At 37.8% G+C, this 16,158-nt stretch overlaps 1 protein-coding gene across 5 annotated transcripts in view; it reads left to right on the top strand.

Moving 5' to 3' along the window:
* Positions 1–16,158, top strand: part of poglut2 (protein O-glucosyltransferase 2) — a 57,034-nt gene that overhangs the window by 14,658 nt on the left and 26,218 nt on the right. For all 5 annotated transcript variants that reach the window (XM_052025613.1, XM_052025616.1, XM_052025614.1 and 2 more), the window contains exons 4-5: positions 5,888–5,965; positions 11,104–11,276. In XM_052025613.1, coding sequence (XP_051881573.1) covers positions 5,888–5,965; positions 11,104–11,276 — 251 coding nt within the window. The remainder of the gene's footprint in view (positions 1–5,887; positions 5,966–11,103; positions 11,277–16,158) is intronic.

The following is a 16,158-nucleotide window of genomic DNA, read 5'->3' as shown; positions in this document are numbered from 1 at the left end:
GAGAGAGAGAGACAAAACTAGTAATGCCATCCATAAGAACAAATGTACATACAAAAATCGGACTCCTGAATTCAATAATATTATGGGAGTTCGTTAGTTTGTAGGTCAGGCGTTCATAACCTGGGGGTGGCCTGTATGGGACATTCGCAGGTTTCCCTTTATCCATAGCATACATTACTTCTTAAAAGAACTCCAATAAAATGGTTAAATTGGAAAATATGTCATAGAACTGTGGCAACAACCACTTGGGCAACATCATCTTTAAACCCCAATCCTTTCTGCACTGCAGAAAATCCTTTGTCTTTAACAACAGAGTTACCATTCATGCTCTATGTAGGCTGATCTTACTTTATACCTTTATATCTCACGTTTATATTTTAATCGAGTAAGTCTATCTTCTGGTCACTTTTCGGTGTCACAAACTGCCTGAGGTAAACTTCAAAAATACTCAGAGCAGATTTTAACAGAATCCCCAGAACCACAACTTCAGTTGGCTCTTAATTGATTGTTTCACAAACAAAAACAAGATTTCAAGGGCCAACAATTCACCTTGGTCCAGAAACTTAACTGGACCAGTGACATAAACACTGATGGCTGCAAGAACTGGTTAGAGGCTAGACATCCTGTGGCAAATGACTCACCTCCTGACAACACAAAGCTTTTTCACTGTCTGCAAGGCACAAGTCAGAAGCATGATGGAATACTGTGTAGTTGCCTACGTGTGTGCACTGCCAGTAATTCTGTAAAAGCTAGACACCATCTCGGACAGAGTGGCCCACTTGGTTACTGCCCATCAACCACTTTAAACATTCATTCCCTCCACCACCAGTGCACAAAATGCAGTGCAGCTACTCATCCAGGCTGTGCTCACCGCATCTCCTAAACCCACAAACTCGTATCAGATTTCCCTCCAAGTCGCACACCGCAATGACTTGGAAGTTTGTCGCTGATCCTTTATCACCAATGGGTCGAAATCCCTATCCAACAGCAGTTCAGAATATCATCACCAGAAGGATTGCAGTGGTTCAAGAAGACGGCCCACCACCACCTCTTCGAGGGCAGTTAGGGATGGACAACAAATACTGGCTTTGCCAATGATGGTGAAATTCCAAAAATTAATTGACAGAATTAGTTATTGGAAGCAGGTTACAGTTGTAACAGATAGAAAAAAGGTGGCTTGTGATAAATTGTAAGTTTATAATTCAATTGAGAGTCAAGTTGTACAATTGAAAGTCCAGGAGTCAAATAAAAATGAAATGAAAAGCAGAAACTATATAAGAATAGATCAGTGCTTCATAAGAGCAAATCAAAATATCTTGCATAAATGTGTTAAAAAAGGGGCAAGGATGATTAGTGACCAATTGGTGATTTTGTATTTTTGGCAGAGGGCATGATTCAGGTACTAAACGATTATTTTGCATATGTCTTCTCGAGTAATTATCCAAGTATGGTAGGCTGGCCTCAGCTAGAGTATTGTATTCTTTCTGGACATTACACTTTAGGAAGTATATCCTGATCTTAGAGAGTATAAAAGGTGAAATATTGGAATGGTATCAGAGATGATAAACCAGCTGGGATGTGAAAAGCAAGTTTACAGCAAGTTTTTATGATCTTGAGTTGAATGCCTAAAGGGATAATAAAAGCAGATTCAATAATGACTTCCTAAATCAAATTTAATATTTGAAAAAGAAACATTTGCAGGACTATGAGTAGGAGATCAGGAAAGAGTAGAAAATTAGGACTAATTAACTAGGACTAATCTCCACCAAAGAGGCAGGCACAATATGATAGCTCAAATGGGTGCCATCTGTGCTGTATCATTCTACTTCCATGATGTTTTTCCCCATCTCCTTTGACTACTTTCCACCATAACTGAATTGCTTGGTTTTTCATTTGTTTGTAGTCTAACAAAGGTTTTGCAGTGAACATGATATTTTTCTTTGTAGCGTTTGACTATATATTTTTATTTCAACATTTGCAAGCTTTCCTTATGATTAAATGTTATATTTCTCTCATTAAATAAAAAGAGTGGCACAGTGACACAGCAGTTTATACAGCTCCAGGGACTCGAATTTGATCCTGACCTTGGGTGCTTGTGTGGAGTTTGCACATTCTCCCCATGACGTTATGGGTTTCTGTTGGGTGTTCTGGTTTCCTTTTACATTCCAAAGACAAAGACATGTTGGTAGGTTAATTGGCTATTGTAAATTACCCCTTGGTATAGTTAAGTGGCAAAGTAACCCAAAGATAAGAGAGAATAAGGTTCAAGACTGCTGGGGAAACAAAAGAGGGGTAATGGAATTGATGGGATTGCTCTACTGGGATCTATCATGGACTTGATGGGCCAAATAGCCTCTTCCTTCATATAATAAGTAATCCCATCATTTTGAACAGTGCTAAAATTTAGAATTCCTTAAAATTATGAGATTTCCTATTTTACATTTTTCATGTCTTTATTTAATTGTGCTTTTTCTTCTTCTTTTACAATATTTTTTATTAATTCCAGATAGAAAATACGAAGTACATGAAACAAAAGACAAAATGTTACAAAATACATTGTATTGAGTCACACTTGAAATCACAATACCTCATATTGATAAACAAATGATAACTAATTAATATTAATAAATTGGAATAATTTTATTATTAAAAAAATCTAAACCCACTACCAAGACCGAAGCTGTTTGGTAAAAATAAATAAATAAATAAAAAGCCCTGAAGACATATAGTATTGGCCAGTGTCTGTACTTTAAGCACCAAATCAATGGTTTTGAAAGTAGTTCAAAAAAGGTCCCCACAATATTTGTAAATCCAGATTAGATCCAGAAATTGAACAATGGATCTTCTCTAAATTTAGATATGACATAACATCCCGTAGCCATTGAACGTGAGTAGGGGGTGTAACTTCTTTCCATTTAAGCAACACAGCCCTCCTGGCTATAAGAGAAATAAAGGCCAATATGTGTAAATTGGAAGTCTCCAAAATTATATCTTTTTCTCTAACAATCCCAAATAATGCAGTTAAAGGACTTGGTTTAAGATTTATTTTAAAAAGCACAGAAAAAGTTTGAAATACCTCTATCCACTATTTTTTAAAACTCGGACAAGACCAAAACATGCGAATTAAAGAAGCCTCTCCATTATTGCATTTATCACAATAAGGAGATATATCCGAATAAAAGCGCGATAACTTGTCTTTGGACAGGTGAGCTCTATGGACCACTTTAAATTGAAGGAGGGAGTGACACGCACATAATAATAAAGTATTAACCAATTTAAAAATTTCATTCCAAGTTTCCTCAGAAATTGAAATCTGCAAATCATGTTCCCAAGCATTTTTAATTTTGTCTAAAGGACCCTTATTCATTCCTGATAACCTGCTTGTTAGGACTTATAGGGAATGTATGTACTTGAGATCAGAGAAAGTCTCTGATTTGCAAATATCGTAAAAAGTGAGTTTTTGGTAAATTGTATTTAATTGACAATTGTTCAAACGTTGCGAAATTTCCTCCGACAAATAGATCCTGAAAACAAATAATACCCAATCTATCCCATTCTTTTAAAACTATGTCAGTCATAGAAGGTTTAAAAAAACAATTAGCAAAAATGGGACTAGACAAAGAAAATCTCGATAAACCATAATATTTTTTAAATTGTAACCAAATCCTCAAAGCATGTTTAACTACCAAATTATCAGTTAATTTATTTAATAATAAAGGAAGTGAAGAGCCAAGCAAAGGGATAATAGAAATTTTTTTAACAGAATTAGCTTCCAAAGAAACCCATACTGGACAAGCCTCATGATTAATTGTGCTAGCCTGATTGCTTAGTGATACATTCATAGTGTAACTGTAATAGGTGACATTAATGTCTACCATTCTATCCTTCCACTGATGTGATGCAAAGTATCTAACTGCTGCTCTTCTTGCTGCTTGTCTTTTACCTTATTATTTTTACTATCTCTGCTGCCACCTGATTACTTACCACAAGCGCCTTTTAACTTTGTTCTGGAATCCATCACAAACTCCCTCCCCTACTTGTAGCCTTTCCACCTCTCGTAGTTCTCATTTCTATTTTGCATCCACTTCTCATTTCCACTTTCCAAGCATTCTTGTATCTCCTTTCTCCCTTTGCCACTGCTATAGTCTGTTCTCGATCTCCTGTTGTCTAGTACAGCTCTCCTAACCTTCATCCTCTAGACTGCTTCTCACAGTTTGCTAAATAATGCTTCCCGCTGCCATTATCCCTCTACCTCTGGTCCCTCATTGCTACAAACTGTTTTCTTTTCCCCATCTCTATTACCACCTTCTGTCACCTCCCAGACTGTTCACTGATGTTTTGTGTTGGGGAATCTGCTCGTAAATTGTGTGCCAGATTGAATCTACCAGTGGATCCGTGAGCCCATTCATTCCAATGTGAATTGTAGGGGTGCAAGAAGAAAGATCACACACAGAAATAGAGGCAGGAGTAGACCACTTGGGTTTGAATCTGCTGCATGATTCAGCGAGATCATGGTTGATCATCCATCTAGAACAAGGAAGGTTATTTTACTTCAATTATTTGTAGCCACAAATCATTTATTTTTAAAATTCATTTAAAAGAATTTTCAGTTGAGTTACTTTTCAACTTTATTCATGTTCTGTATTTCATTTTTGACAGGTTTTATGTGTTTCTGAATGGCAGAGACATTTAGAAACATTTAAAAATTCTAACAGTATTGACATTTGGCAAAGCTGGATGATGGGCTGTTCTGGGTATCAAAATCTTCCAGTGGAGCTTCATGGCTGGGCTTGTTCTGTCATGGCCATATCAGTCTGTTATGAAGCTCAAAGCCATATTGGTGCTCTAGACCCCGCTGCTGGACTCTGAGACCACATGGAGAAGCATCATTGGCCATTTGGATATGGTTGTGTTTGGATGAATGGTGATAGGCATCAGGCCCATGGCAGTAAAATCTTGGTCTTTTTTTTACTTCTTTCTCTTCTACTGTCATTTTTTTTGGAGGGGAGGTGGTTTCAATTATGTCTCCTTTTTCCCATTTTTGTGTCCATTCACCTTCCCTTCTTGTCTCTCCCTCTTATCCCTTTTTTATCCTTAAAAATTCATAATTGGAGACACAATTAATGGGCACAATGATTGCCTCAGACATAAGGGCCGAAAGGCCGGTTTCTGTGCTGCACGACTTTAGACTCTATGACTATTGCTCCTTGAGTCACTCTTGGATTTTTCTTTTAAATACCTCGTCTTTTTTTTATACACCATACCTCCCTATTTTTAAACCACTAAAAGGATAGAAACATAATGCAAGACTAGTTGCATATCAGGGACGTGGTCACTCAGAAATCGCACAATACAGTCAAAACAAATAATTTGCATTTATGCAGCAAAGTTAAAAAAAAATTTCACCAGACATACTTTAAGAAAAACATCCAGTTTACAACACACATTGCTAATGGCATAAATTAGATATGCATAAGCAAACAAAAGGATACATATCAATAGCACAAATGCAAATGAACATCAACTTATTAAATACTTAAGTATTATGCCCCCAAACATCACCTATGGCATGTAAGCTAATTCAAAGTACCTTACAAGCATTTAACAGTAGAACAAATGCCAATTCATGAATAAAAGGTTTAAGAAAGTTGATTAAAGACTAGTTTGAAAAAATTAGTTTCATTAGAGCTCTTACAGGATGGGGAGTTTTCAGTGTGTGAGGTAACTCCAAGTGCTGCATTCAATGGTAAAGGAATGTAGAACATTCGAAGTGTGTGTGAGCATTGATGGCCATTATCATGCAGCACATGTTTCAAAGTTTGTAATATGGGTTAAATCTAATGAAATTTGATTTTCATCTTAATCAGACTTTTATAAAATATTTTAGGTTTATGTGAAGACATTTGGAGAACATGTTGGCTTTCGGATTTTCATGGATTCCATTTTGTTATCTCTGACACGGAAGGCAAGTAGTTTTGCTTGTGGTTAAATAAGTTTTAGAAATCATACATTCTTAGACGAAATTAAAATTTGAATGTAATATTCTGTTGTTGCACTGTGCCTTGGAGTCAGAAAGTTGTATGTTCAAGCCATACTCCAGAAACAGTCCAGTGAAGTCCTACGGAACTGCTGTAATGCCAGAGGTACCATCTTTCAGATAAAACACTAGACCTTTTCACAATGACATAAGATAAGATAGATAAGATTTTTATTAGTCTCATGTACATCGAAACACACAGTGAAATACATCTTTTTGCGTAGTGATTTGGGAGGCAGCCCACAAGTGTCGCCATGCTTCTGGCGCCAACATAGCATGCCCACAACTTCCTAACCTGTATGTCTTTGGAATGTGGGAGGAAACCGGAGCACCCGGAGGAAACCCACGCAGACACGGAGAATGTACAAACTCCTTACAGACAGTGGCCAGATTTGAACCCAGGTCACTGGTGCTGTAAAGCGTTACGCTAACCACTACACTACCGTGCCTGCATAAAAGAGTCATGATACTATTGGAAGAAGAATTGGAGAGTTTCCTTGACATGCTAACCATACTTATCCTTCAGCCCTCATCCTGCTATGAAAATTGCTGTGTTTTGTGCATTACTGAAAAGTACTTTAGAATATTCCCGGGGACATAAAAGGTGTCTTATAACTGTAAAACTTAACTTTTATCCAGATTTCCATTGTCCTTTGTAAAATATACAATGGGAATTTCAATGTTATTTTACTTGGAGGTGAATTATTCAAAATGTTGGTCACTGATTTTAATCTGTTATATTCTGTGTTAACATTTATTTGTGATATTTTCCATTTTTCATGGATACTAATATTATCTTGGTATCTCAAATTGGCCTCTTCAAATATTTCTGTTACTGCATGTGGTCTTAGCCAATTGGGGACATTTTGGCTACAGAAAGATTTTTTTAAAAGGCAAAAAAATACAACTTAATCTAACCCTGGGGGACCATAAGACATAGGAGCAGAATTAGGCCATTCGGCCCTTCGTGGTTGCCCCACCATTTGATCATGGCTGATTTATTTTTCCCTCTCAACCCCATTCTCCTGCCTTCTCCTTGTAGCCTTTGACACTCTTACTAATCAACCTCCACTTTAAATATACCCAATGACTTGGCCTCCACAACCGTCTGTGGCAATGAATTCCACAGATTCACCACTCTCTGGCTAAAGAAGTTCCTCCTCATCTCTGTTCTAAAGGGACGTCCTTCTATTCTGAAGCTGTGCCCTCTGGTCCTAGATTCTCCCACTACTGGAAACATCCCCTCCATGTCTGCTCTATCCAGGCCTTTCAATATTCAGTAGGTTTCAGTGAGATCCCCCCCCCCCTCATCCTTCTGAACTTCAGCGAATATAGGCCCAGAACCATCAAACACTCTTCATACATTAACCCTTTCATTCTCGGGATCAGTCTTGTGAACCTTCTCTGGACCCTCTCCAATGCCAGCACATTCTTCCTTAGATATGGGGCACAAAACTGCTCACAATACTCCATATGTGTCTGACCAACGCCTTATAAAGCCTCAGCATTACATCCTTGCTTTTGTATTCTAGTCCTCTTGAAATGAATGCTAACATTGCATTTGCCTTCCTTACTACCGACTCAACCTGCAAGTTAACCTTTAGGGAATCCTGCACTAGGACTCCTTTGCACCTCCGATTTCTGAATTTGCTCCCTATTTAGAAAATAGTCTATGCCTTTATTCCTTCTACCAAAGTGCATGACCATACACTTCCCTACACTGTATTCCATCTGCCACTTCTTTGCCCATTCTCTCAACCTATCCAAGTCCTTCTGCAGACTCCCTGCTTCCTCAACACTACTTGCCCCTCCACCTATCTTTGTATCATCCACAAACTTGACCACAAAGCCAACAATTCTGTCATCCAGATCATTAACATATAATGTGAAAAGTAGCGTACCCAACAATGACCCCTGCGGAACAGCACTAGTCACTGGCAGCGAACCAGAAAAGGTCCCCTTTATTCCCAACCTTCCATCCATGCTAGTGTAATACCATGGGCTCCTATCTTGTTTAGCAGTCTCATGTGCAGCACCTTGTCAAAGGCCTTCTGAAAATCCAAGTAAACGACATCCACTGACTCTCCTTTGTCTATCCTGCTTGTTACTTCCACAAAGAATTGCACCAGATTTTTCAGGCAAGATCTCCCCTTAAAGAAACCATGCTGACTTCGGCCTATTTTATCATGAGCTTCCAAGTACTCCGAAACCTCATCCTTAATAATGGACTCTAACATCTTACCAACCACTGAAGTCAGGCTAACTGGCTTATAATTTCCTGTCTTTTGCCTCCCTCCCTTCTTAAAGACTAAAGTGACATTTGCAATTTTCCAGTCCTCCAGAACCATTCCTGACTCTAGTGATTCTTGAGGGATCACTAATAATGCCTCCACAACCTCCTCAGTTACCTCTTTTGGGACTCTGGGGTGTAGTCCATCCAGTTCAGGTGACTTATTTACCTTCAGACCTTTCAGTTTCCCAAGCACCTTCTCCTTAGTAATAGTGACCACACTCACTTCTGCCCCTTGACTCTCTCGAATTTCTGGCATGTTGCTGGTGTCTTCCACAGTGAAGACTGATGCAGAATACTTATTCAGTTCATCCGCCATTTCTTTTTTCCCCATTACTATCTCTCCAGCGTCATTTTCCAGTGGTCTGATGTCCACTCTTGCCTCTCTTTTACTCTTTATATATCTGAACCTGCCATTCCTGTAACAAAAAATATTTTCCAGGTTTATTTCAGCAGCTGCAGTTTTTTAAAAATTTTAACTTTTCTTTCTTATCCGAGTCCTAGCACGACTTTGGTCTCTCCTTGGATCAACCACCCGTGTGCCCACTCTCCCTCCTCCGCTTTCTATATTTCCTCCTGTTCATCACGTCCAACTCATATACTAATGAGTTTTATTTTTAAAGGATTTGGGACAGCAGATAGCTAAATGCTGATGGGCTAGTCTTTATGTTGTTTTTCCACATATAGTGGATCTGAAGCAATTAACGGATTAATAACTAATACCAAACACATTGGGTGCTCATTGATTCCAAATGCATGGCCAATGTTTAATAGGTCTTCCTTTTCTGGTCTAAATAACAGGAGATTAAAATCTAGAAGCAAATCTATAACATGAACAAACTTGATCTCAGAAAGGATAGCGATATTAGAAGCGATCTATTTCAGTCAAGTCAGAGGACCCAGTGATGTGGAAGCATTTTTAAAATTGTTTTTAAATTAAATTTTTAAGATTAAATTTTAAAATTTTAAAAAAATTTTATTTACAGTGTGGTAACAGGCCCTTCTGGCCCAATGAGTCCACGCCACCCATTTTTTAAACCCAAATTAACCTACCCGTACGTCTTTGCAATGTAGAAGGAAACCGGAGCTCCCGGAGGAAACCCACGCAGACACGGGAGAACGTACGAACTCCTTACAGACAGCTACGGGAATCGAACCCTGATCGCTGGCGCTGTAATAGCGTCGCACTAACCGCTACGCTACCGTGCCGCCTTGTATTCCTTATTTTGTTTTATTATGGAAAGCTAAATTGCACAAAATGAATGAAAAGGTCCCATTAATGACAGCAGGTGTGTCATTAGCCTGAAGAATCTGTGTCAAATCTTGTCTCACAAAATGTTCCTTTTGTATAAAATGAAGATGTACATTTGCAAAAAAAAGCTGAATGTCCAGTTTTGGTCACAAGGGGGCAGTATTGTTGTGCTCCAATATGTGCTGCAAATACATAGTGGAGCTTAACTCAGCTTCTGAGAAATGAAGATGGTCACACTGCTTATGGATAGACTGCCATTGCAAAATACAAGGATAACATGACAGGCCTTCTGGTTTAGTATTTCTGCTTCTTTTGTTATTATTCTGTAAGAGTATTGAGACACTGTAGATAATAAGAACTAGTTTGTGTTTATATTCTCCATTTAATGTAAAAATATCTCAAGACACTTCATGGAAGTGTAATGACAGAAATCTAGGCTGAGCCAAAGATGGACACTAAAAGCTTGGTGAAGTAGCTGACAGAGGAAAGGTGAAAGGAGGAGGGAATAAATAAGGAACAAATACAAGAAGAATTTTAAGGTTGAGGCATTGGGAACAAAGGCAGCCTGTGAGTAGGGAATGATCGGTGGGTGAAAATTGCTGTCAGATAGAGAACCAGCAAACAGAGTTTTGGATGAACTCACGTATGAAATAAAACGAAACTGAAACACTTGGGTCTGAGTGTAACAGATGCCAGGAGGAAATGTTCAACAGCGATTAGTCTGAGGCAGTAGTAGAGGCAGGTGATGTTAAAGGATTTGAAGCTGTATTGGTGGTAGGAAAAATACATGGTCTGAATCTTAGGTCAGATTAAAATAGGATGCTAAAGTTATACATAATCTAGTTCAGTTTATGACACTGCTAGCAAGAAAGAGAGAGAAAAGCCTGGGGGAGAGAGAGACTTGAGAGTCTGAAAATGCCATTAACTCCAGGAGTGGATGCCAATGGAATTGGATGGAAAGTGGTCAGTGGTGAGGCATACATAAGGAAGTGTTCAGTAATGGCCTTGTTTGTGATTGACTGAATGCAGTGAGAGAGGTCATGTGAAATAATGTGGCTGAAGAGTTTACATGGGAGAAGTTAAGAGAGAGGGAACAGGAGGTCAGTGAGATTAGAATAGAAAGGGAAAAGTGAGATTGGAATTACCAAAGATGATGAATTGCTCCATGTTCAGACTAAGGAAGGAAGGGAGAGAGGCTACATGCTTCAAGATTTATCTGGACTCAGTTTAGCCAATAGAAGAAACTTTTTTCCATTCAGATTAAGATCCAATAGTTGAATTGATTTTATATTGACATTCATTACTGAGTGATGCATAAGGCATTTTAGCATTTTTGAGAAAGAATGGTGCATATCTTATTTGTTGAAGATACTTTTCTAATGCTGCATCTTTATACATTTTCAAGGATAGGATGTTTGATAAAATTTTACTTGAAATGTGGGAATGCAACAGATTGTTGACAAATACTGATTTGTCAATAAGACTTTGGTGCAATGTGTTCATGCTGATGTATTTTGCTTTTAGGTAAAATTACAAGATGTAGAGTTCTTTGTCAATCTTGGAGATTGGCCTTTAGAAAAGAGAAAAATGACTGAGAAGCTTCACCCTATTTTCTCATGGTGTGGGTCAGAAAATACAAGAGATATTGTGATGCCAACGTATGATATTACTGATTCAGTTCTAGAAACTATGGGACGGTAAGATGTTATTTAATTTAAAAAATATTAGATTGCTTAAAATTAATTTATCCCTGGAGGGTATCTTACTGAAGGTATCACAGTTTTCATTCTTTTAATTTTAATTGGCAAATTTGTAAATAATCCATAGTATACAAAAACAAATGTGAAGAAAAAATATATTCAGCAGTGTTTCTCTATTGCTTGTATGTCCGACTAATTATAGCAAAAAACTGTATTCACGATGGTAGTCAGAACACGAGCAAATTAGGCAAGGAGGGTTCCCCTAGTTATTTTTTAGGGTGTAATGTTCCAACTGCTGTCCAGAAAACCAGAATTTAAGTAATGGTTCTGATTCTGCAGTTTTAATGATGGTGATACTGCTGAAGTTCACCAGTTGAAGATTCCTACAACGTGAATCTTCGGGTTTTTGTGGATGGGTTGTTGTTGCCATTAGCTGTCAATCATTCAGCCTCCTTCACGTGCTGCACTAATGCAGCCTTCTCTGATGCAATCAAGGCAAAACTATTTGAACTGCAGTGAGTTTAAGATATTTAAGTGTATGATTGCTGGAAAATAATGTGAAAAGATTAGCCTCTGTTGTTTGAGATCTAAGTGTGTTCTAATGACATAGTAAGTTATAACTACTGCTGGACAAATACTCTTTTAAAAAAAAACAACTTCAGTGTGTCAAATGCACTGGAGTCTTAAAAAAAAGATATAATATTTTTTGTTTGACTAAGCCATTGATCATCTGCCACAATATTTTATATGTGACTTTCTTGTTTGATAACACACCTGTGATGTTCCTCAGGTCATTTCATTATTTAAAGGTATTATGAACATATTGAGAGAGGAGCCTGGATATGTACAGAGCGATATGCAATGCATGCCTGGACGCCACTTTTGGGATTAGGAATTAGGTGTAGTTTGCTCATCCTCACAGTGCTTGGGAGGTCTGCTTCACTGTTACTGGTCTTGGAGTCCAGCAGCAGTGGGAACATACTTCCAGTAGTTGCTCTTTAAGGAAAGTACTCTCCCACCCCACTCAACATCCACCCTCCCCCCCACCCCCCCCCGGCTGTGCCTGCCCCATCGTTGTTTGTGTCCTGCAATCCCTAGCTCATGATACCCACCCAATCTCCCCCAACTATCAGTGCAGCACCCACACCATCACTGATCTGCCCCCCACTTAGCCCTCATTACTGTATTCCAGGCAAAATCCTCACCCCAGCCTCTCTACTGAGCTTCTGGAAATTGACCTTCACTTTCTTTCCACTTCTTATCTCCAGCAGCTAAGCACAACCATTTCCCTGCCGCCCATATGTTCTGTTTACCAACCTAAACCTTCAGGTTCGTCCCCTCCAGAGAAAGATGCTTTGATTTGCCCCTTATTGCTTAAGCCCATGAATGAAAGACTTTTCGCTGCACACAGCCTATTCAGTGACACAGAATGCTGTGTTATTCATTACCACTGAATTTTGCAGCAGTGGGCCCTCAACAACACAACCATTGGAACACCACAGGTGACTACTGCATTTTTTATATATATTTCTTGAGTTTTAATGTTACTTTTAACATTAAACATCAGTTAAAAAGAACTACATTTCTGGATAAAAGTTCAATCTCAAAACATTAGAACAATTTGTCTTAGTATCATAAAATTGTACGGCTCAGAAATGGGACTTTCCAGCCCACCTTGTTTATGCCGACCATGATGCCTGTTTACATTAATCCCGTATGTCTCCATTAGGCCCATATCCCTGCACATTTTTACTACCCAAGAACTTGTCAAAATGCCTTTAGAGAGCTGTAATTATATCTGCCTCAATCACCTTCTCTGGCATGTTCACTGCACTCTGTATGGAAAACTTACCCCTCAAGTCTCCTTTAAATTTCTCCCCTCTCACAAACCCATGCCTTCTAGTTCTAGATTCCCCTGCCCTGGGTAAAAAGATTCTATCAACCTATCTATGCCTCTCATAATTTTATAAACCTCTATGAAGTCACTCATCCTCCTATGTTCCAATGAAAATAAACCCAGCTTATCCAATCTCTATAACTATAGCCCTCCATTCCAGTTAACATCCTCTTTGCAAATTGGGGATCTGTAGCTTTCAAATATAATTATACTTGACTGCATTGTTTCCTCTTATTTACCCATTGATCCTTAGCTGAATCAAGCTCTTTGTATTTGTTTGCATTAATCAATTGCATTTGTGGTGATTTAACTTATCTTTTACCAACCCAAGTGTTTTGGATGTGTATTGCAATGTATTAAAGATATGGCCTGATAAATACAAAACTTCTAATTATATTTGGTTACATTATTTACTCTTGCACATACAAGATATCGTTTTCTTCAACGTGTAAGTTATTTGATCCAACCATTGTTAGAAAATGATTCTACGGATTTTTCATCCTTGACTGGTACAAACATAAGAACTATTTTTACATCGTCTCAGTGCTCTCTTACAGTGTGCATTGCTGCCTATCTAAAACTAAAATTGGACTTCATTGATTTGGATGTCCCTATGGGCAAAGATGACAATATTCTTATTTAACCTGAATACTTTTAAGAGACAATCAATGCCTGATTTCATCCTTCTGTACACAGTTTTGTATTTTTGTTTACTTAACTGCTAAAGTAGTTACATTTTTATATAAACAACCTTACCAAGAAGACATACCACAAATGAAGTTGAGACTCATAAAACATAAATGAGTTATGGTTGATGTTTAAAAATTCAGCTTTACTACATACAGTATATATTAACCTTTAACCAAAGGTAGTTGGTACAGTTTCAATCATCAAAGGTGTGCTGCTTGGAACTTTTTTATGATAGTTATTTTCAATTGTAACTGTTTGATCAAATTGTTGAATAGAGAGGATTTGATTGTGTGTATTAAATATCACTAAGAGTTTCATTATTTTGACTATCTGTCATGCTTTATTAAATCTTTTTTGTGAGATCTTCAAGCTAGACTCACAGTTTAATCTTTTTCCTTTAATAGCATAGCATATTGAATCTATTAATATTTAAACAGAATATCCATGCTATTGTTTAGAACTGATGCCACTTTAGATTTTGCTTTCATATATATCTACCAAATTTAGTTATTCCTTCCTCTGCTTGAAACTCTATGTCTTTGCAGCAATTTGCACCTTGCACAATATTTATTCTTTAGCATATCTCTAGAATAGAGTAGTTGGGCATTGGGCAAACTGACATGGATAAGTAGTAAGTTGTATATCAATTGAATATATGTATTTATGCAAATTAGGCTAAGCAACAGAGAAGGTGGGGAAGGGCAATGGTGCAACAAAGGAAGTGTCTGTAATAGGATAAAATTATGTACCCATTCAATAAACAGTTAAATGTTTTTTACTATCATTTGTATATTCTGCCCTGCTCAACATGTCCCAGTAGGTCAGACTATACAACATCACCCAGACTTCACAATATTAGCAACATATTACAAAGACACAAGAGCTTAGCTGTCCATTCAATGGATATTTATCAATTTGGCCTATTAACGGACATTTCCTTTGTACCATCAGTTGTCCTCCCCCACCTTCCCTGTTACTTAGATTAACTTTTTTTCTTTCTTTCTCAGTCCTGATGAAGGGTCTTTGACTGAAATGTTAATTGTTTCTCTTCCCACAGCTACTGCTTGACTGGCTGAATTCTTCCAGTATTTCTGTTTTTGTTTCAGATTCCAGCATTTGCAGTTTTCTTTATTTTCCTAACATAATTCATTTTATTCTCGTCATATTCCCATCAACTCTCCCCCAGCTTCCACCACTCATCTACACACTAGGGGCAGTTTACATTGGTCAATTAGAGTCATAGAGTTGTACAGTACAGAAACAGGCCCTTTGGCCCACCATATTCATGCCAACCTTTTGGCCTATCTACGCTAAACCCATTTTCCTGCATCCTTCTATGTCTTGCCTATTTAAGTGCCTGTCTAAATGCCTCTTAAATGTAGTGACTGTATCTGATTTCACCACCTACTCTGGCTGTGCAATCCAGGTATCAATCACTCCCTGTTTAAAAAAGCTTACCTCTCAGATCCCCTTTAAAACTCCTTCCTCTCACCTTAAACCTACGTTCTCTTGTTTTTGAAATCTCTACCATAGAAAAAAGATTTTGTCTGTCTACCCTATCCATGCCTCTCATATTCTTATATACTTCTATAAGGTCACCCCTCTGCCACCTTCACTCCAGGGGAAACAAGCCCAGTCTATTCAATCTCTCCCCATGACTAAAGTCCTCCAATCCAGGCAACAGACTGGCGAATCTCCTCTGTACTCTCTCCAGCATAATCACATCCTTCCAATAATGTGCCAACCAGAACTGCACACAATACTCTAAATGTAACCTACCAACCTGTATTAATTAGGTTAATTTGTATAAATGATTGTCCTACTATGAAAAACACAATTTATGCATTGTATTTGGCAAAATCTTGGAAAACAGTATAATGCTAATGGACTGAGAGATAATTAGTGAATACTGATAGTTCTTAAACTTCTCAATATCCTTAAGGTTATTAAAGCGTTTATTAGCAATCTTTAAAATGTTATTACTGAAATTCAATGAGGTTTATTGTCCTTTGGCATTGGAAGAATAAATAATTTGGATTTTATTTAACCAGATTTATATTACAAAATAGTAGCAGCTGAATTATTCCATCTTTCAGAAACTCACGAGGTTATTCATGATGAATGCACATAAAACTATTCGGATTTCATCATTAATCCTCATATTTTGATTAAGCAACAATGTAGTTCAGAACTATGCATCATCATCTTTATAACTCTTGCTTAGTAATGCAGTTCAGTTTGATTTGTATGAGCAGCCCTGTTGCCAAGAGATTTTATCACTATTTATCAAAC

Source organism: Pristis pectinata, chromosome 11 (assembly GCF_009764475.1).
Source record: "Pristis pectinata isolate sPriPec2 chromosome 11, sPriPec2.1.pri, whole genome shotgun sequence".
Taxonomy (NCBI): Eukaryota; Metazoa; Chordata; class Chondrichthyes; order Rhinopristiformes; family Pristidae; genus Pristis; species Pristis pectinata.
Note: the sequence above shows the minus strand (reverse complement) of the source record. Positions and strands in the feature narration are given on the sequence as shown.